The 20919-nt window shown below is 36.5% G+C and overlaps 1 protein-coding gene across 1 annotated transcript in view; it reads left to right on the top strand.

The window, feature by feature from the left end:
- MYO3B (myosin IIIB) overlaps positions 1–20919 on the top strand; it is a 679546-nt gene that overhangs the window by 94012 nt on the left and 564615 nt on the right. Inside the window, exons 4-6 of the mRNA XM_074302208.1 lie at positions 12160–12264; positions 12586–12685; positions 15738–15814. Of these exons, the coding sequence (XP_074158309.1) occupies positions 12160–12264; positions 12586–12685; positions 15738–15814 (282 nt within the window). The remainder of the gene's footprint in view (positions 1–12159; positions 12265–12585; positions 12686–15737; positions 15815–20919) is intronic.

Genomic DNA, 20919 nt, shown 5'->3' with positions numbered 1-20919 from the left:
AGGAAATACTCTTTCAAAACTCACTCTTGATTTCTGTTTAACCAAAATTTTTATTTCTAGATCTGGCTTTATGTATAGATAAAATCAATGGCTACCTGACCCAAACTGTCACCCTTACAGAGCTGTCAAATGCTTGAAATTTCTAATGTCACTTCTTTGTATTCATCATCAGAAGATTCACTGTAGGTACAGGATGAATATTTCAATTATGATATTTCACAAAGACAGCTTTATGTCTTGTCTGCTGCCCCTTGACAGCCTTCTGATAGAGGATTGTCACAAGGTAGGAGTCTGTGGGAGTGAGGGAGAGTCATACCAATGAATCATAGATTCCTAAGGATTAAATATGCAAAGTTAATGTCATTTTGCAAGGATCTTCAAAAGGAGCCAACCATTTTAACTGGATTAAGGTGTTTCTAATTTGGGAGGATAACGCATGCGTCATTAAAATCATGTGGTAGCTAGGAGGATTCTTTTTATTTTTTTAAATAAGTTTTTCCCAAATTACATTTAGAACAATTAATAACATTTGCTTTTTTAAAATTTTGAATTCCTATGTCCAAAGAGCTATCAAAATGTGCATACCCTTTGATCCAGCAGTGTTTTTACTGGGCTTTTATCTCAAAGAGATCTTGAAGGAGAGAAAGGGATCCACATATGCAAAAATGTTTGTGGCAGCCCTTTTTGTAATGGCAAGAATATGGAAATTGAGTGGATGTTCATCAGTTGGAGAATGGCTGAATAAGTTATAGAATATTATTGTTCTATAAGAAATGATCATCAGGATGATTTCAGAGGGGCCTGGAAAGACTAATATGAACTGATGCTGAGTGAAACAAGCAGAACCAGGAGATTATTATACATAGCAACAATAACATTGTAAGATGATCAATTCTGAGGGATGTGGCTCTTTTCAACAATGAGATAATTGAGGCCAGTTCCAATGATCTATACCCAGAGAGAGGATTGTGGAAACTGAGTGTGGATCACAACTATAGCATTTTCACTTGTTTTGTTGTTGTTTGCTTGCATTTTGTTTTCTTTCTCATTTTTTTCCCTTTTGATCTAATTTTTCTTGTATAGCAAGATAACTGTATAAATACACATATTTATATATACACATTGAATTTAAAATATATCTTAACATGTTTGACATATATTGGATCACTTGACATCTAGGGAGAGGGAGGAGAGAAAATTTGGAACAAAAGGTTTTGCAAGGAACAATATTGAAAAATTATCCATGCATATGTTTTGAAAATAAAAAGCTTTAATAAAAAAGAAAGAAAATATAGATCTCTCATCCTAATAAACATAAAAACTCACAAGAAAAATTAAGTTAAAAATAGAGAAAAAAATAAAATTTTGAGTTCCAAATTCTTTTCTTTCCTCCTCCCCCACCCCAGATGGCAAGCAATTTGATATAGGTGACACATGTGTAATCATGCAAAACATATCTCCATATTAGTCATGTTGTGAAAGGAAACACAAACAAAAAAATGAAAACTAGTATGCTTCAACCCTACATTCAGACTCCCCTATCAGTTCTTTCTCTGGATGTAGTCAGCATTTTTCATCATCAGTCCTTTGAAATTTTCTTGGATCGTATTGCTGAGAATAGCTAAGTCATACACAGGTGATCATCACATAATATTGTTGTTACTATGTATTATGTTTTTCTGGTTCTGCTCATTTAACTTTGTATCACTTTATATAAGTCTTTCCAGGTTTTCTGAAAGTATCCTTCTTGTCATTTCTTATAGCACAATAGTATTCTATTACTTACAACTTGTTCAGCCATTTCCCAATTGATAGGCATCCCTTCAATTTCCAATGCTTTGCCACCAAGAAAGAGCTGATATGTGTGTGTGTGTGTGTGTGTATGTGTGTGTGTGTGTGTGTGTGTGTGTGTGTGTGTTCTTTTCCTAGACCTCGCTAGTGCTGTTGCTGTTTCAAAGGGAATGCATAGATTTCTAACCCTTTGGGCATAGTTCCAAATTATTTTCCAGAATGGTTGGATCAATTCACAAGTCTGACAAAAGTCTAGTGTCCCAATTTTCCCCACATTATTTCTAATAGTTATCATTTTCTTTTGTTGTCATATCTAATTGGATAGGAGTAAGGTAGTACCTCAGAGTTGTTTTAATTTGCATTTTTCTAATCAAGGCTAATGTACAGATTTTTTTCATGTGACTATAGATAACTTTAACTTCATCTTAAAACAACTTATTCATATCTTTTGTCCATTTATCAACTAGAGAGCAAGGAAGATTCTAAGAAAAGTAGTCTCAAGATGAATAGTTTGTTGGGAAAAAGAAATTGGGATGGTTCCTTATTATTATTATTTTTTTGGGGGGGGGGAAGCCAAAAGAGAATATGAGATTCCTGAGCACCTGGTAGCGTGGGACATGGGAGGGCAATAAATTTTCCAGATTTGTGACCTTGTGCAAATTATCTCATATATTTCAACATCATTTAGCAAGTGAGAATGAAGAATACTTCATTATTGACTTCAAAAGGTTCCAATGATATAAACAGCATGCCATGTAAGTGGAGGAAAGGCGACCTCTATGCTTAGAAATATTAAATGAATGAGAGCAAGGAGTTAGGGATCATACTGAGGTTTCAAAGCTGGATAGTTGGAATGTTGCTGGTGTCCTTGACAGTTATTGGATTCAGAGAAATAGGGATTCAGATCCTTCTATTTATGTGCTGTGTGATCTTTGGTGAATCACATACATTCTTTATTCTAATTTCTTCATCTGCAAATGAGGAAAGTACATTAGATGACCTTCAAAGGTCCTTCCTAACCCTAAATGTATGCTCCTCTGCAATGAGGTAATATGTGCAACATATTTTATGTCAATAAAGTACTTATAATACCATTTTAATAATAATTTTCAAAAGATGGTAGTGGGAGGGGATTGGGAGTGCCAATGCAAATAGCTTATTTTTTTCCTTCTTTTGTCTCTTAAAACTATTTAAACATATCCTTTAATGAATTAATGAGGCCATTACCTTATAGTTAGAACTAATTGATTTCTTAATATCCTAGATTACTTTTACTTTTTCTCTTCAGTCTCCCCAGTGATCATGGAAATATTTTGTGGACCTTTTATAAGAGATGCATATCTGCTTCTCTGCTTTATGTACCTAGAATATTGTGAAGGCTCAGAGGCTCTAAATCCAATCTCTCCTAGAACAGGAATCCTCAACACAAAATCCCCAACAAGCAATTATCTATCCCTCTTCTGATGTTCCCCTTTGTTGTCAAAGGAACTACCCTTGTTGCAATCATCCAGATTTGAAATCTTAGGGTCACATTTGACTTCTTACTCTCACTCTCACTGACTACTTATCCAATTCTTCAGTTATCCAATTACTTACCAATCTTGTCATTTATACTTCACAGTATTATTCATATCTATCTATCTATCTATCTATCTATCTATCTATCTATCTATCTATCTATCTATCCCCCTTTTCTCACTCACAAAGCCATTACTCTATTTTAGGCTTTTGTCACCTTTCAGACTGAACTATTGAAATTAAGTCTTCCTGCCTCAAGCCTCTCCTCATTGCTCCACTTCCATAGTGGTTTCCCTCCCTCCAATTCTTGCCCAGGTAAATAGTCCCTAATATCCTAGAATTAAATATAAATATTCTGACATTTAAACTTTTCTATAACTGGATCACTCTTATCTTTCCAGGCTTCTTAAAGATTATTCTTCCCTGGTACATGCTGCCACTTAAACATAACACTCCATTTCCTAATTTTGCCTACACCCCATGCCTGGAATGTTCTATCTCTTCACCTCCTTCTCTTAGAATCCCTGGCTATCTTTCAGATTCAACTCAAACTTTGGCAAGAGGCTTTCCCCTAGCTGCTAGTGTCTTCCCTTTAAGATGACCTAGCTACTCAGTGTATCTTGTGTAAAACTACTCATTTCTATATTGTCTCCCCAGCTAGACTCTAATCTTCTTGAGGGCAGGGTATGTTTCTTGCTTTTCCTTTTTATCCTTAGAACTTTGTCCACAATAAACACTTTGTAAATGCTTGATTGATTGCTTAAGCAATCAGTTCTGCAAACAGTGCCAGTCTATATTATATGTCATACAATATCAAATCTATATCATATTTTTTGAATTTTCTGTTTCCTTGGATTTTAGTCATGAATTTTGGGAGAGAGTTTATGAAAAACATTTCCCAAAAGAAAGTTATGTTCTATTGAATATTGTCCTACTCATTCAGAATATTGAGGTGAAGATTTATGTTGGTTTTGCTATTACCACTCTCCCTCTTTTTTCCTATATTCATTTATATGCAAGACCAGGTGAGAAGTTATGCTATGGAGCAATTCTGGAGGATGGAAAGATCTTATTAAAAGGCACCTTAAATCACCTCAACTCAAAAAACAAAAGCAAATAAAAATGTCATTTCCAAAGTGCATTACCAATTGTTAACAAAAAATAGAGTCCTCCTGTGATAGACAGCTAGTTCATTTGGGAGATGAAGAGAAAACAAATTCATAGGCAATATGCTGTGGAAAAATTTGTGAATAAGTTTTGTGCTCAATGAATATTAAATATGAAAAAACTCAGGGAAAGATCTTTAAGTTTTATGATGGGAAACCATCTAAATCAAATGTAATGAGAAGAAATTACATCTTCATGAAAATCTTACAGCCCAGAAAAATATTTGGCTTGTGTTCTAGTAAGGGCAGGCCAGTTGTTTTTCTCTTTAAAATTTCAATGGAAGGAGAATTTTGACAGCTATTAACTATGGATTTTCTTCAATCACAGAAGCTTTAGGTTAGTATTCAGCATTCAATATGAAAATAATGGTTTGAGGCAGGAGGAAATGAGACTGGAATTTTAAAATAATTCCCTCTATTTGTGCACCTAGTTGAAGAAGTAATATATTTTAAAATCTAGAGCATTCTCAGAGTTCTAGGTTTTAGATTTTAGGATAAGATCTAGAAGTAAGTTTCTTAATCTGTGGATTATGTCCTCATATGGTGTCTTGTAATTAAATGTAGGTGAAATTATGATTTATTTATCAATAAATGTTTGATTTGTATAACTATTTTATATACCTATTTACCTATTGTCATAGGAAAAGGGACTGCAAGTAGAAGTTTAAAAAGCCTTGGTTTAGACAAAGATGAATTTAGAACATATTGAAATAACTCGAAAAGATTTCTCTGACCCAATGTCTTCATCTTCCAGTGCCCCAAATTCACATTTTGGTTAAAAGCATTGAAAATAATTTGGTAGGAGGTAAAAATCTTGAGAAGGAAATACATTTAGGCCATTGTTACTTGTAATACATTGTAGTGAATTTGTTTGTCACATTTTTAGGTCATTAACTGTGGCAGTCTAGGTTAAAATGGCAAAGAGGATAAAGCAGTTTTGATTGATGAAAAGTGAATTGGGAAAAATTTGGAGGACTATGTGAGACAGCAGGTGGGTCAGAGCAGAAAACAATTCCAGGGAATCTTGGGTCTAAGATGAAGAGGAAAATAGGTGATTCGGAGTGACACCAATAACAAAAGGCTTAGGAAAGAAGTTGGAGGAGTGCTGAAAAGTAGCATGGTACAGAGGAAATAATTTGCTCTGGAGTCAAAGTACCTAGGTTCATTTCTGCTACTTAACTTCTCTGAGTGCCAGTTTCTTCACTTGTAAAATGATGAGGTTGGACTAGGAGATCTCTGGGATCTCCAATAGTCTTAGTTCTATGATCCTTTGAATTTTTCCAATGGCAAACATTGGGGGGGCACTACAGGGAAAGGATCTTAAAGGAAAGTTGTTGGGATACAATATATATATGTGTGTGTGTGTGTGTGTGTGTGTGTATATATATATATATATATATATATATATATATATATATATATATATATATATATATTTTTTTTTTTACTTTCAAGGATCTCCCTTTGCTACAAAGTCAGGCATTATGACTGCAGAGGCTTCAGGTTTGTACCTGGCCTTTCAGAATTCTCCTATGTGTGTTTTTAAAAACTGCTGTGAAGAGTAAATGACTTTCTCTATTTTTCTTAGATCTAGACAATGAAAATGCTCATTAAACTCAACTCAAGATTCTCTAAGCAACCATATCATCCTGATGATGATAAGAGAGTAGGGAGGATTATGGGAATGGAAACATACTCTGAAACAGATTGTCAGCTGTGTGGGAGGGAATGAAGGAGCTGCCACTTTTTCCAGCTTCAGGGGTGGAAGAAGAGGCTTGGTTGCATCCTCCCTTCCTTCCCCCAACTCTAAGGGGACTATTTTATTTTATTCCTTTATAGATAGTTCCCTGGTGTGCCTCCAAGGTGATTCACCCTTTTTTGCTAAGCAATGTCAACTAGCATTTCTCTTCTCTGACTAGGGCTAGGCGCTGAATAGCCCATCCCCTGCACTTTCAGAGTTCTCTAGTGGGATTGTCAACTTTCCAGAACACCTTCCTCCTAAGGGGTTCAAGGCAGTTTAATTGTATGTTTATGATATTCACTGGAAGGCAGGCCGGTAGGCCCTCAACCACACAGACATTTAAGCAAACAAAAGACACCTGCGTAATGAGAGCTCATTGTTCTCTGACCTGCAGCTGAGTGTTGATTGTGATGACAAAATGAATGCTCAATTCTTAGGTGGGCTGTTGGAGAAATGGGAAAAAAAGTTTATAGGTCAGCTTGCTGGATATGACATATTGCTGAGTTAAGACTCTCTTGCAGCTTGGGTTGTTGTCAAAGTAGGACTGGAGAGATGCAGTAGTGTAGTTTTTTGGGGAAATTCCAGGGATTTTCTGATCATCACATAGTATTTTATTTATTTTCTCTCTGTAGAGTTTTAACAGCAGAACTGTGAATTGTTCTGGGGTGTACCTGATGCGGATAGTTGCTTGGGCTACAGATCTGTAATAACAAAAACACTATTTTTGTTCAAAGAAAGATTCTTGTATTTCTTCAAGGGCTTAAAGACATTCATAGTAAGAAGAATATTGGCTCTGAAATCAGAGGGTCTGGATTAAAATCATCTCTGACACTCTCTGTGGGACTTTAGGCACACTACTTAAAGTCCCTGGCCCTCATTTTCCTCATCTGTAAAGGGAGGGTGTTGGACTAGATGATTTTTGGGGTCCTTTTTTAGATCTAGATAGGTCTGTGATCCTACAGAGCTTTGGTACATATATTTCTTTCAACTCAGCTTAGACCTAGTGAGGGAGAGGGAAGAGGAGGGGACCATCTAGCCCCTTCCTTCTCCCCCTTCTCCAGAATCTCCTCAGTCAGTCCCTGGATTGCTCCCTGGGGTTCTCGGTCACTATATTGCAGGGGAGACAACACTTACATTTGGAAAGGAGGGTGATACAAGTACTTATTTTTAATGGTAACTTTAAAGGTTCCTGAGCTATCTGGCTAAAAGCATTTCTTTTACTTGTTACTATGGAAACTAAGGACACATTTTGACCTCTGTCTCAGCACCAGGTGCACATTTTACACACTAGTGAATGGAGTAGCTTGAAGTTCCTATAAAATCTATCCTCGGGGTTGACTCCTTATGGGGGTTATTGTGCTCATTGATGGGAAGGGATGCTCTTTTCTGTGATTAGTGTGGCTAATCTGATAAACAGAAAGGCTAGAAAGTGTACATATCCTCTGCTACATTTGTATTTAAGAATGCTTAAGTCCAAAGGAGGGAGTACTGTGGGATTTTAAAGCACAGAAGCAGGTTCATGGTAGGAGATGAGGAAGACATTATCTGGATAAGGAATTGTGTGATTTATTGATTTTCAAGGGAGATGATGTAGATATCTGCCTAGGTTACCTGCCTCTGAGGTCCACCTCATCCCTGTGCATTCCTCATGGTACAGTTATGAAGCTGAAAGAGAGGATGGGGTAAAGTAGTTGTCAATTTAAAATAAAAAGGACTTTAGACTACTGAGTGGTTCAGTGGATAGAGAGCTGGGCTCAGTATCAGGAAGACCCAAGTTCAAATGAGGTCCTCAGACATTTAATAGCTGTGTGATTCTAGGCAAATTACCTCTGTCTGCCTTAAATCCTCTGGGAAGAAATCACTCCAGTGGCTTTGCCAAGAAAACCCCATGAATAGTAGGGCCCACAGGGTCACAAAGACTGAATGACAGGATAATACTAAAGTGGCAACAACAGAGGTCTCTAATAGAGGCAAAGGAATTGCTTCCATGTCCTGCAACAGGGAGTTTCCAGAGAGATCACCAGACCACAAGACCTCTGATAGCGCTATTCAACAGAGTTCTTTTGTTCTTATTTTTTCCTTCCCAACCATATAGCCACAAAGCTTAGTTGGGAAATAAGGGTTCTATATTTCCTCTGGCTTTATTCTTGTGATAGCTTCTCTACTTAAATCCATGTAGGATTATTTGCAATTGTCTAGATGATGATCTCTTTCCCAAGTCTTGATTTGGAGAAACTATAACAGCAAGAACCTTCAAGTGAAAGATTATGGAAGAAATGGAAAGATTATGGGAAGATTATTCAGTTAGGTTTTAGGTTAGTTAACTTTCATTATTTCCCCGAGTCTCTGTATCCACATCTGTAAAATGAGAGGAATGGAATAATATAGTCTCTATTTGCCTAATATAATTTTCATGGAACCACATACATTTCTACACTAAATAGTTTTGCCACGCTTTGACTGTGTGATACCAACTATCCTTAGGTGCTTTTTAAAAACTAGATTATATAGAGAATAGCTAATATATATGTACTGCCTATAGGCACTTTTAGAAATATTATTTCAATTAATCATTACAACAATCTTGGGAGGAGATATTATTGTTATTTCCATTTTACAGACAAGAAACTTAAGGCAGGTAGAGGTTAAGTAACTCACCCAGCATTACACAGCTAATATGTGTTTGGGGGAGAACTTGAACTCAGGATTTCCTCACTCTGGATCCAGCACTATAATTGCTATACCACCTGGCTGCCCCAGAGATTTAAACCTCAAGAATTATTTCGCATTTTGATATGTCCATCTAATTATTTCTTTTTTATTGGGAGAGAAGAGAAAAATGAGTTTAAGAAATAACCTAAATTATTAACGGACCTTAAACTGAAAACATTTTTGTTTTAAAGCAGGCTAAAGGTACAATCCATTACATGAAATTGGGAAATAGAATAATTGAAATAGTCCCTCAATTTCCTATGCCCAAGCCTGTGTTCCAAATAGCATTTTATCTATTAATGTCAATTGTTTTATGTAAAAGTAATTGCTCATTCTTAAGACCCTTTTGGGGACAGCAGGGTAGGGTGAGTAGTCAGTAATATTTCTTTTCTCAGTAAAGCATTTTAAAGATATTTAATTAGTTCATGCTAATGCACTTGTAGAATGAAGCAATTATTTTATCTTGAGATTTTATATTCACTTTGATGTTTCCCTTCCCTTCCTTAGTAGAACACATTGGAAGATGTCAGAGGTAGGCACTGGGCCCAGAAAAGTCTGAAAATGTATGTGTTATCTACACAATAGAAAGAATAAGTTTTACCCACTGATGTTGTCTGGTTCTTTCACTTTTTCTTACAGGGATGAGAGGTTTATGGCACATAAAATCCTGAAAATATCCTCGAGGTAGCAAGAAAATGTTCTAAGAAGTGGAAGTAATGATGTAGCTTCACAGAAATTATCCCAATCCTAGTTTCCCGAGTTGTCCTGATTCCTAGAGAGGGCTTCCTTCCAAAAAAGATCAAGTTAGAATACTTGTCAATGCTACATTATTCTACAAATATTTTACCAGTGATATGTAACAATTGGCTAATGTTTCATATCAGTCAGATGATATCTGACATTGATGTGGCTAATCTCCAATGTAAACTAAAATTTAAAAATACTCCCTTCCCCTTACCTCTTCTTTTGAACATTTTAATATACGAGATTGAAATGAAAGGATTCCTAGCTTTAAATTCTCTTTGGAGAGAGTATTTTTATATTACTTAAAAAATATTGGACTGGATCTATGATTTTGTGGGTTTAGGGCAGAGTGTCAAACATGCAGCCTGCCTGCCCTGTAATATTTCAAAGTAGATGGAAACAGATTAAAATGTAATTGGAAAGTATTTAACAAAGTAAAATATAACACAACATGGATAATGTTAATATGTGGTCATCTAAGTGAAAATGTACCATGAGAGATCCTTATGTACAATTCAGCAAGCACATTTTCATTTGAGTTTGAAATCAATGGACACTCCCAGTAAGGAAATTCACTGTACTAATGAGGAATGGCCCCTGTCTTGCATTTTAGAATCTTAGAGTGCTAGACTTAGAATGAGAAAGATCTTAGTTTGAATTATGTCTCAGATATGGGCACCATAAGTCATAAACATTTGACCTTTTTTTGACTCAATTTCCTCATCCATGAAATGGGGGGGTTATAATAGCAAACACCTACTAGATTCAAGAAATAATGGGAGATCAAATGGAATAATATATATATATAATACTTGGTGAATACATTAAGTGAAGTTAATTATCATCATCATTATCATCATCATCATCAAATTTCTTGGAATACCAAGAGGTGAAATGATTTATCCAAGATTACATAGTATGTGTCAGACATGGGGCTTGAATTCAGATCTTTTTAACTCTGAGACTAGTTTGTCAGCTTGTAAACAGCACAGCCTCCGTTTGAAATAAATACTAGATAACTGAGTGGAGGGGCTGGGGAAGAGGAGGCAAAAGTAGCCGTGAAGTTTAAGAAGGTTTCCTATAGAATATATTATATAAGGTGAACCCTGAAGGAGACTAAGAATTGTAAAAGGTAGACATATGCAGGAATATATGCATTTCTGGAATGAGGGATAGCTAGATCAAAGGCCCAGATGGAGCTGGAATGTATTTGTGAACAGTAAGATTGCTGGACCCGGGAGCTCATGAAGAGTAGTAGTGTTTATAAATCTGGAAAAATAGATTGAGATTCCTTATAGAATTTATATTTGGTTCTAGAGAAAGTTAGTAAGCCATTGGAATTTAAATTTTAAGACTAAAATGAGACTAAACAGCAAATGAAAATGAAAAGCATGCAATTGTCTTCTATTAAAATTTAAACATCAGTACTTAATGATTAGCTAAAGTGTTAATAAATCCCTCTGTTTTATAGAAAAATATACATATAACTTACTGCATATGTGCTCCTCTATTTTTTTATTTTTGTTCTAAGTGCCTAGCTACTTTCTCCTCAGTCATAACTAAACGTTTCCCTCTTAGCAAGAATCCAAATTACAAATATTAGTCCAAGTGAAGAAAATCTGTAGCTTCTACAGGCATTTCCAGCCTGGCAAACCAAGATCCATGAAGTAATGACCATCAACATGGCATGCAATGACAACTCTGAAAATAGAGGAGAATTATAAAAAGAGGAGAAGGGCTGGTGATTTGAAAAATCCTGAGGGTGATGAACTAATGATATAAATAAAAATAACTTTATATGGGTCCTAATTGTATTGGTCCTTTACCCTGACACAAACTTTGATATATGGTACCCAATTAATGGGAAGCACATAGTGCTATTTTTCCTCTTTAGATCAGAATGTTTCATCTAAGCTGTTGGCAGCACATGCCATCAAATCTGAGCACAGAGATATGGCCTCTGCCAGGTTTATATTGCCTGCCAGTGGGAACACTGATGGAGTAAAGGTTTGAAATGACTGTAATTTGTTACTTCCCAGTTATCAAGTGCATCAGTCTTGCTTCTTCTATTCTTTTCTCATCTCTCTCATCCCCGAAAAAAGTTGAAAAATATTTTTTTAAAGACACAGCTCATCAAGAAAGGAAATATTGAAATACTCCCCTAAAGCATCAGACTATAAATTTATGTGCCTCCTTCCCAACTCGAAGATAAAGTCTGATTTAAAAAAATATTTCTCTTGCAGTTAATTTTATGACATCTTTTTGATTATGCTATCAATCACAAATCATTATCTTGACTAAAGTGTCCCTGTATGGGAACTAGATCAACATGTACAATGCAAAGCTGACTTCTTATTAATCTGACCTGGGGTTTCTGGGCTGAGGATTTACTTATTAAACTCTAAAAATCAAAACAAGTTTGGTGAATAATCAAAAAGTCTTTGTTTTTGCCTCCTCTTTTTTCTTTTCCTATCCTTTCTCTCACAGCTGTGTAATGGAGGTTCTGTCACGGATCTTGTCAAAGGCCTGCTGAAGTGTGGGCAGCGGTTGGATGAAGCTATAATCTCTTATATCTTGTATGGGGCACTTTTGGTAAGCATACCCATCAAGCCCATCATGAAAGCAGAAGGTGCGCTTTGTCCATCCCTGTTTTTAATGCATTCACTATGGAAATGCTATATTTTATTGTATGGAAACTCAACAATAATGTTGGTTATGGAGGGCAGTAGGGGAGGAAGGAAGGAGGGAGTTTGTCTCCAAAGTGATCCCCAGACAAATATTTGGATAGCCCAAGAGGAGATTGTATTCATTAGACTTTTTTTTTTTTTTTAAAATAACAGGATGATTCTTTCCCAATAAGAGTGCTAATGTTTTCCTGCCTGCCATCATGATGGTGGTGCTTTTGCTATGCAGGGTCTTCAGCACTTACACAACAACCGGATTATCCACCGAGATGTCAAGGGGAACAACATTCTTCTAACAACAGAAGGAGGAGTTAAGCTCGTTGACTTTGGTAATGAGTGCTTGCCATTTATTTTCTTGACTGTCTCTGTTTAGCCAGAAGCTGCAATTTATTGTCATCTTACTGGGGGCCTTCCTGAAACACCACAGGCTGTGAGGGGTTTTTCCAGTTGGAAACATGTATCCATGGGCTGTACAGAGAAGGGGGAGCAGATGGAGCACCCTAGGAGATGCTGTCACAGCATCTATTTGGGTTTTTTTTAAAGCATTTCCCATTAACAATAAAAATGTTACCACCAAAAAAAATTTAGTAAAAAAAAATAAATAAATAAAATTGTTGGTGTTCTTATAAGAGCACTCTGCATCTGAGGGCAATTGCTTTTAATTTGATTTTCAACGTTCCTTTTTTTGCATATGAAAAGAAAAAGCTGTTTGGTGTCTCAAATGACTTTTGCTGGCTTCAGGCACATTTACTCCCAGTGAGCAGAAGGTAAAATGGTCCTGTGGGTCTGAGAGCTAACTTCCATTTAAATTGTGATTATTGCTGTTGTATGTGAGGTTGGTTAAACTGGAAACATTAGTATGAAGTGGAAATGATGAGAGAAAATATAAAGTGATATTATATATTCCCACAGATCTTTTCAGCATCTCCTCTGGATATTCATAGGGATAAAGTAACAGGTCCTAATAACAGCATGGTGTAGTCAAGAGAGTACTATACTTGAAGTCAGTACAATTTATATTCAGATCCTGCCTCTGATGCTTACTAGTTTTGTGAGCCTGGACAAAAATAGAGTATTTCTCTTTATTTGAGAAGATTCCATTATCTATTAAGTAAGAGATAAGTTGTAATCTTCTTTAGTGGAGGAAGTTCCTACACTTGGAATTCTCCATGGTAAGGAAATTATAGATTATTTATGCAAATAGGCCAGCTGATATTTTTATTTTTGGAATTTTATTATTGATGCTTTTTGGTCAATTAGTTGTGTCCCACTCTTTATAACTCCACGACCATGGAGTTTTATTAGTAAAGATACTGGCATGATTTGCCATTTCCTTTTCTGGCTTGTTTTACAGATGAAGAAACTGAGGCAAACAGGGTTAAATATCTTGCCTGGCATCATATAACTAGTATCTAAGGTTAAATTTGAACTCATCACTTGACTCCAGCACTCTATCCACTGTGTACTTAGCTGCCCCAAGAATCAATTATATTCCAAAAAAGAAAGAAAAAAAAAGTACTAAGCAACCTTAGAGCATTTGTAACAATCCACTAAATTAAAAAAAAAAAAAAAAAAGGAAAATGCAGCACTTTTGTCCTTACATAATTATTTACAAATTTCAAGTACAAAACCAAAATGAAGATAAACAGTTCTGTTAGGATATTTGCCTAGAAATATCAATCATTTTAATAATAGAAAGGGAGTCAGGACAATAATGAGATCCCTAAATGTGCTAATGACTAATGTGTGCAAAAAAAAATCATGTGAAAATATATCATGAAATTAGTTGAGATTCCTTTTTCTTTATTTGCCAGTAAGAGAAAATAGGAGAGAATAGAAGGCAACATTGAGCCCAGAGTTACAACTGGTGTTCCATTAATAGAGCTTTGCTCTAGGGTATGAACTTTAGGGAATACTGGATTACTTGTATTTCAGCAAATGAGAAGCAACTGAGTTTGGCATTGACTTAATTTAAATGGAAAATTATCAGATGACAGCTCCCAGGTACCTCTTTAGAAAAAGGGCTAATCTTGATGTCTCACAGTTTCCCCTAAATCTCCCAAATGAAGAAGTGCTTCAGGTCTATTTCTCTGGATGAGGTTTTTGATAAATTGTCTCAGGCACAAAAAATCTTAGATGCTTGGCAAAGTGTCTTGTAGTATATTGTCAGTGATCTTTCCTAGGCTAACAGCATAAGGGTCACTAACAGGCCCAGGCCCACTACTGATTCACTACTGGCTTTGACTTGATTTGCTTTCAATCTGGGCTGGTTTGCTCTGCCATAGCTTTATAAAATAGTACATACAGATTGAAACTTTTGATTGGGTTGGTCTGAATTATTTTATCTAGTTATTCACCACCCAGTTTGGCTAAAAAATCAACAAATATTTTCTGGATTGAAGAATCAAACAAGTTGGATGTAAATGTAGAGAAAAATCATTCGAACAGCTCACAGTATCCTACTGACTACCAAGCATGTGCCTGATTTCTCTTACCCTAATGGAAAGCAACCAGAAGTTTTCTATTTCTCAATGTGATCTGGAATAATCCCAAGAGGTCCTGCCTCTAGTCAGGAGTTTTGGTTTTCCTGTTAAAGTCCTGATCAGATCAGTGTTCATTTGAAATCCAGTGCTAATGGAATTAGGTTGTACGAATAAAGGAAGCAAATGAGACTAGTTCACAAGTGTCAATCAACTTTATATAAGCAATTCAACTTTACTACGTAAGCATCCTTTTCTGAAGGCAAACATCTGCCTTCCACATGTTGGGATATAGTAAATGCAATTGTTTTAGCAAAAGGTGAAACCTCTGACTCTGACTCTTAGTAAGGTCAGAGATATAGTCTCAGAAGGAGAAAACCAAGACTGGGAAGTTCTCTGATTTACTTCAGGTCACCCAGGTAGAAAGGGAAAGAGCTGGGATTTTGAGCCCTTTTCCCCTTTAGAAAATTAATAGTTCCTGAGAGCCACTTGCAATGCTTTTTCATCAAAAATAGATTTGATTGGAAGGAGTTTTATGTGAAAATGGTTCCATGACATAAAAAAGTATAAGTATTCCCTAGTCCATTTTATTAATGAGGAAACTAAGGGACAGAAAGGTTACATAGTAACTCAAGGTCATAGAGGCCATAAGGGGCAGAGGTATAATTCAAACTCAGAGCCAAGACCCCAAACCTAGAACTTTTTCTACTGCATCTCATTGCTATTCTTTGGATGCCTCATTTATGAAAATGAAAATCATCCCCTGATAGATCATACATCTAATTTGTAATAATGTTAATGGCAAAAATGCATTTCTCTCCAGTGAATTAAATAAAACTGAAAAGTGTATAAGACAGAATTATTGGCCCACTTCCAGTTTCCATCACTTGTTTTATTTCAGGTGTTTCAGCTCAGCTAACCAGCACACGGCTACGTAGAAACACATCAGTTGGCACACCATTTTGGATGGCTCCTGAGGTAAGCACTCTATGTCTAGCCTCTATGTTACTGGGTGTTTCTGCATGCTGACAGTGTTTCAGTTATGTGTTCTTCTGTAAAGTGTCAAGGGAATAATATACGAAGAAGAAAATTGGCTGTTGCTTTGTTTTATTCTGGCTGTATAGTGATAGTCCCAGAAGTAGTTGTTGCTGACTGTCATTGCTTAGTCAAGCTTGGTTAGATAGTAGTTTATCTGGAAAAAATGTGGCACAGTGAAAACACTGTTTGATTTGAAGTCAGAGGAGCTGAGTTTAATCCTGTTTCTTATACTTACTGCCTGTGTGACTTTAGGATTCAGTTAACATCTCTGGGCTTGGTTTCCTCATCTGTAAAATAAAGTAATTTGTCTAAAGGGCCCTTAAGGTCCATTTCAGGTCTAAATCTATGATCTTGGAGTTTTAGTGGATTATAAGCTCAGTACCAGTTAGCAATGCAATGTGGCATCTGAAAAAGTTAACGTAATCTTGGGCTGAATTAGGAGTCAGTTTACACAATCAATTAACATTTATTTTTGTTCAGTTGTGTCTGACTCTTTGTGACCTATTTGGAATTATTTTTTGCAAAAAGACTGGAATGGCTTGCCATTTCCTTCTCCAGTTCATTTTACAGATGAGGAAACTAGGTCAAATAGGGTTAAGTGACTTGTCCAGAGTCACATGGCTAGTGTCTTAGCCCATTTTGAATTCAGGAGGATGAGTTTTCCTGACTCCAGGCCAGGCTCTCTATCCATTCTGCCGACTAAATTGCTCTAGCATATAATAAATACTTCCTATGTTTCAGGAACCTTGCTAAATTCTAGGGGTACAAGTAAAGGCAAAATATAGACCCTGCTTTCAAAGAGACAACATGTAAACACATACGTACAAACAAGCTGTACACTGGATATGTTTGAAATAATCAACAAAAGGAAGACTCTACATTAAGAGGAGTCAGAAAAGACTTCTTGTTGAAGATGAGATTTTAGCTGGGACTTGAAGGAAGCCAGGGAACCCAAGAAGGGGGTCATGGTTTCCAGGAATAGAGAGATGATAATTTTACAATTTTTGTCTAGGTGGTGCAGTAGATAGAGAGCAGATAAAGTGGAGATAGGAAGACTTACCTTCTGAGTTCAAATCCAGCCTCACTTATTAGCTGAGTGACTTTGGACAAACCCTGTTTGCCTTAGTTTCTTATCTGTAAAATGAGCTAAAAAAGGAAATGGCAAAAACTACTCCAATATCTCTGACAAGAAAACCCCAAATCATCACAAAGACTCAGACATGAATTTTATTCTATTAGATCTTTGTCAGATAACGTATGGAATGTTGTTTTCAGTTTATTTTCCATAATTATGGAAGGGTATTGATAATCCAGAGGGTGATGGTAAAAAGTCTTGAGTCCATGTCATTTAAGAATCATTTGGAGGAACTGGGAATATTAAGATTAGAAAAGAGATGACTCAAAAGTTAATGGTAGCTGCCTTTAAATTTGTGAAAGGATATCAAATGAAAGAAGGAATAGACATGTTCTGTTTGGCCCTGGAACATAGGACCAGAAGCAATGGAGGTAAGTTTCTAAGAGGCAAATTTAAGTTTGATAGTAGACTCAAGCACTCACTGGAGGTCTTCAGGCAGAAGCTGAATTTCCACTAGTCTATTTGTTTATACTGGGGATTCCCATTGGATTTGGCTTACATTAGATAGATAGAGGTCCTGTCTCACTCTAAAATTCTGTGATTTTGTTCTCTGCTACCTGGCACCTGATCATTCCTCTTGTGAGCTCTGTTCTTGTTGTTGTTATTATTATTATTTTGACAAGACACAGGCCTGAGCCTAATTCAATCCTGGTGCCATCTAAAACCAGTTACAGGACCTACTGTGAAATGACGCATGTGGTGGTTTGGGAAGTGTTCCAGCCAGATAATAGCATGCTCTGAAGCAAGAATATCTCTTTGAGTGAACATTTAATTTGTGCAACATCCTGTGTCATAAACAAGACTCTGCCTCTGGGATTATACAAACTGGCCTCTTTAATAAGAGGACTAAAGTGTGGAAGATGTGCCAAAAGGATTAAGAGGGATTTGGGGGCAGTGAGAGAAGGGCTCTTCCTCCTCTGGTTTAGGACTAGCAGGTTCCTGTGTTAGCTTTTCATTGGTGTCTTCTTTAAGGAAAGTATAATTGAGGTCACTGAACTCTTCTCCATGGTGGAACAACAGCATGCTGTGGAAGGTCTTGTTCACATTACAAAGAGCAGGAAGACGATGGCCTTAGCTTCAGCAAGTGTAATTAAAAGATACCTACCCTGAGTTTTGCACATTTCTAAAAGGTGTTTGGGATAGGAAGGAAAAAAATTCTTTTCCACCTTTCTAACTGTGGCTGGGTTGAACAAAATAAGGACAGTGTTTCTTTAGGGGGTAGTTTCGTGGTCTAATAGTGAGCTTTTAATACCCAGATTCCTTGGAACTGGTTCAGATCTCAGCAGGGTCAAGTCAACTCTCCATCCTGCTGAGGTGGATAAATTGAGTAGAGCAGTTTACTGTGCGGGAGTCCCTTGGATGAGCCTTTGCAAAGCCTGACTGGCTGACTGTTCTCCACACAGGCGCCAAAGATTCCATCAAACAGACCCTGAGATCTGCTCCGTGGCCGTCCTGCAATCCCTGGGATTTAGCTAAAACTCCAGGGCTACCAAGCATCATTTCATTCCTAGTGTTTATTGTCCAAATGAAGACTATATTTAGCTAATACAATGACGGAAGCCCAAGTCCAGTATTTTTGTCTCTTTGGATCATATAGAATAATAAATCAAAATGTTAGGCATTAAATATTGAATTGGTAATGATTTAGCTTGAGGGTGTTAAGTGTGGGTTTGCAATCAGAAGACTTGGGTTTGAGTCCTGGCTCTGACACTGACATGTGACTTTGCTATACTTTTAAGGCCTCTGTTTCCTTATTTTAAAAATGAAGAGACGGGGCAGCTAGATAGTGGATAGGCAGTGGATAGAGCACCAGCCCTGAAGTTTGGAGGACCTGAGTTCAAATCTGACCTCAGATACTTAACTAGCTGGGGGACCCTGGGCAACTCACTTAACCCCAATTTCCTCAGGAAAAAAAAAAGGAGGAGGAAGGGGAGATTTTTTAAAATTAAAAGATATATAAATAACAAAAGAAAAATTAGACTAGATGATAGTTTCAATCAGTTCTGAAATCATGATGCTAAATTAATATTCTTTCCAACTAATGGTGAAATTTTATACAGTAATGTTACTATGTTCTCAGTTTTTAGTATATTTGAATATGGGCAGCTAAATGGTACAGTGGATAGAGCGCTGGACCTGGAGTCAGGAAGACTCATCTTTCTGAGTTAAAATACCACTTCAGACCAGCTGTGTGACCCTGGGCAAGTCACTTAATCCTGTTTGCTTCAGTTTCCTTTGCTGTCAAATGAGTTGGAGAAGGAAATGTATCCAGTATCTTTGTATCCCAAAACTCAAGTGGAATCAAGAAGAGTTGGATACGACTGAAAATGACTGAACAAAAAAATAATTGAATGAATACTCTGCTAGAATACTACAATCACACACTCATAAAACAACATCAAATATTGGTTTTTATATATTTTTAAAGGAGGACATTTGCTACTAATCATTAAGTCTAATCATTAAGGAGAGATTTAAATATACATATATATGAATTTAAAGTGGTAAAATAAATAAACAAATATATATATATATATATACACACACACACATATATATATATATATGTACATATATATATATATTTAAAACCTCAGCAACTGATATATCTAATTTAAAATGGGCTGCTCCCCAAACTAAGTAGCTAAGTGAATGTGATCCTCCTTAGATTAAATACTGAATAGCTGTCAAGTAGCACAGTTTTTTCTGGACAGTGCAAAGTAGCAACATAAATTAACTGTCTCTTCAGCACTGCCCATTCATTCTGACTAGCTTCCTGATTGAAGCTACTAAATGTTGTAGAATAGAAACTGTCAGTCAAGTAGAACAATAGAAAAAATATGATAAGGCATGACTGATTAGAATTGTCATAGGATTCTCAGATATTCTCATACTAGCTGGAGTTTTGAGAGGGGGAAGAGAACAAGATACATACAGAAAAGATGAAAAATAACCTTAGAGGGGAAAGAATTAGCATCTGGGGGAATGGGAAAGGCCAGAGATGCCAGTGGGAAAATTAATAAACAAAACAATAAAAAGTTTTGGGTGATGGGAACTGGAACAAATGGAACAATAGTTGATGTTTCCCTGTCAGGATTGGAAGAGAAAGACTGAGGGAGGGGAAAGGCTTTGTCAAAGCCTGGGTAGGCAGCATAGAAGAATCCCATCTCAGATTGCTCAAGACATTGCTGCCAAAGGCTACCTATACCTAAGTCTGCCCACTCCACCCTTTCTCATTTTAGAGATGAAGAATCCACCAGAGAGACAAAAATGGAAAACGGAGGCAGATTATAATTGCATAATCAGGAAGTACAATTATTGTTACTACCATTTTACTAATAAAGAAACTGAGTCTGAGTGGCAAAATGTCACTCAGCTAGTAACCTCAGTGTCACTCAGTTAATGACCAAGCGTGAACAGATTAGATAGATTAGATGGATTCTCAGGTCTATTACAGCATAAAATTGTATGAGCCTATGATTGTAATGAAGTTATTGCTTGGACTCTAAATGATTGTAAAATGGGTAATGGTTTGAGTGATTTATTAAAAAGGAATAATGCATTAAAATCTGTGGAGCCAGTTATTTCAGAAAAAGCAGAATGTGGTCAGATAACTTGTTCCTGGTCACACAGTCCCATTTGGGGGTGGGGCTGGCACATGTGGGGTTAAAGACTACTTCTACTTATTCCTAGTAAGTGTCCAGGACAGGTGTCCAACCCAGAAACTTGATTCCTAAGCCAGTACCTTTCTATTACACCATGCTATAGTCAGTTTAGAAGGCAACAGGACATAATGGGTAGGGAGCTAGAACAAACTATTATATCATGCTTTAGTCAGCTTGGAAGGCAACAGGACATAATGGGTAGGGAGCTAGAACAAGCTATTACATCATGTTTTAGTCTGCTTAGA

The sequence above is a fragment of the Sminthopsis crassicaudata genome, chromosome 3, assembly GCF_048593235.1.
Source record: "Sminthopsis crassicaudata isolate SCR6 chromosome 3, ASM4859323v1, whole genome shotgun sequence".
NCBI lineage: Eukaryota > Metazoa > Chordata > Mammalia > Dasyuromorphia > Dasyuridae > Sminthopsis > Sminthopsis crassicaudata.
The sequence above is the reverse complement of the archived record's forward strand: the minus strand, read 5'-3'. Positions and strand labels throughout refer to the sequence as shown.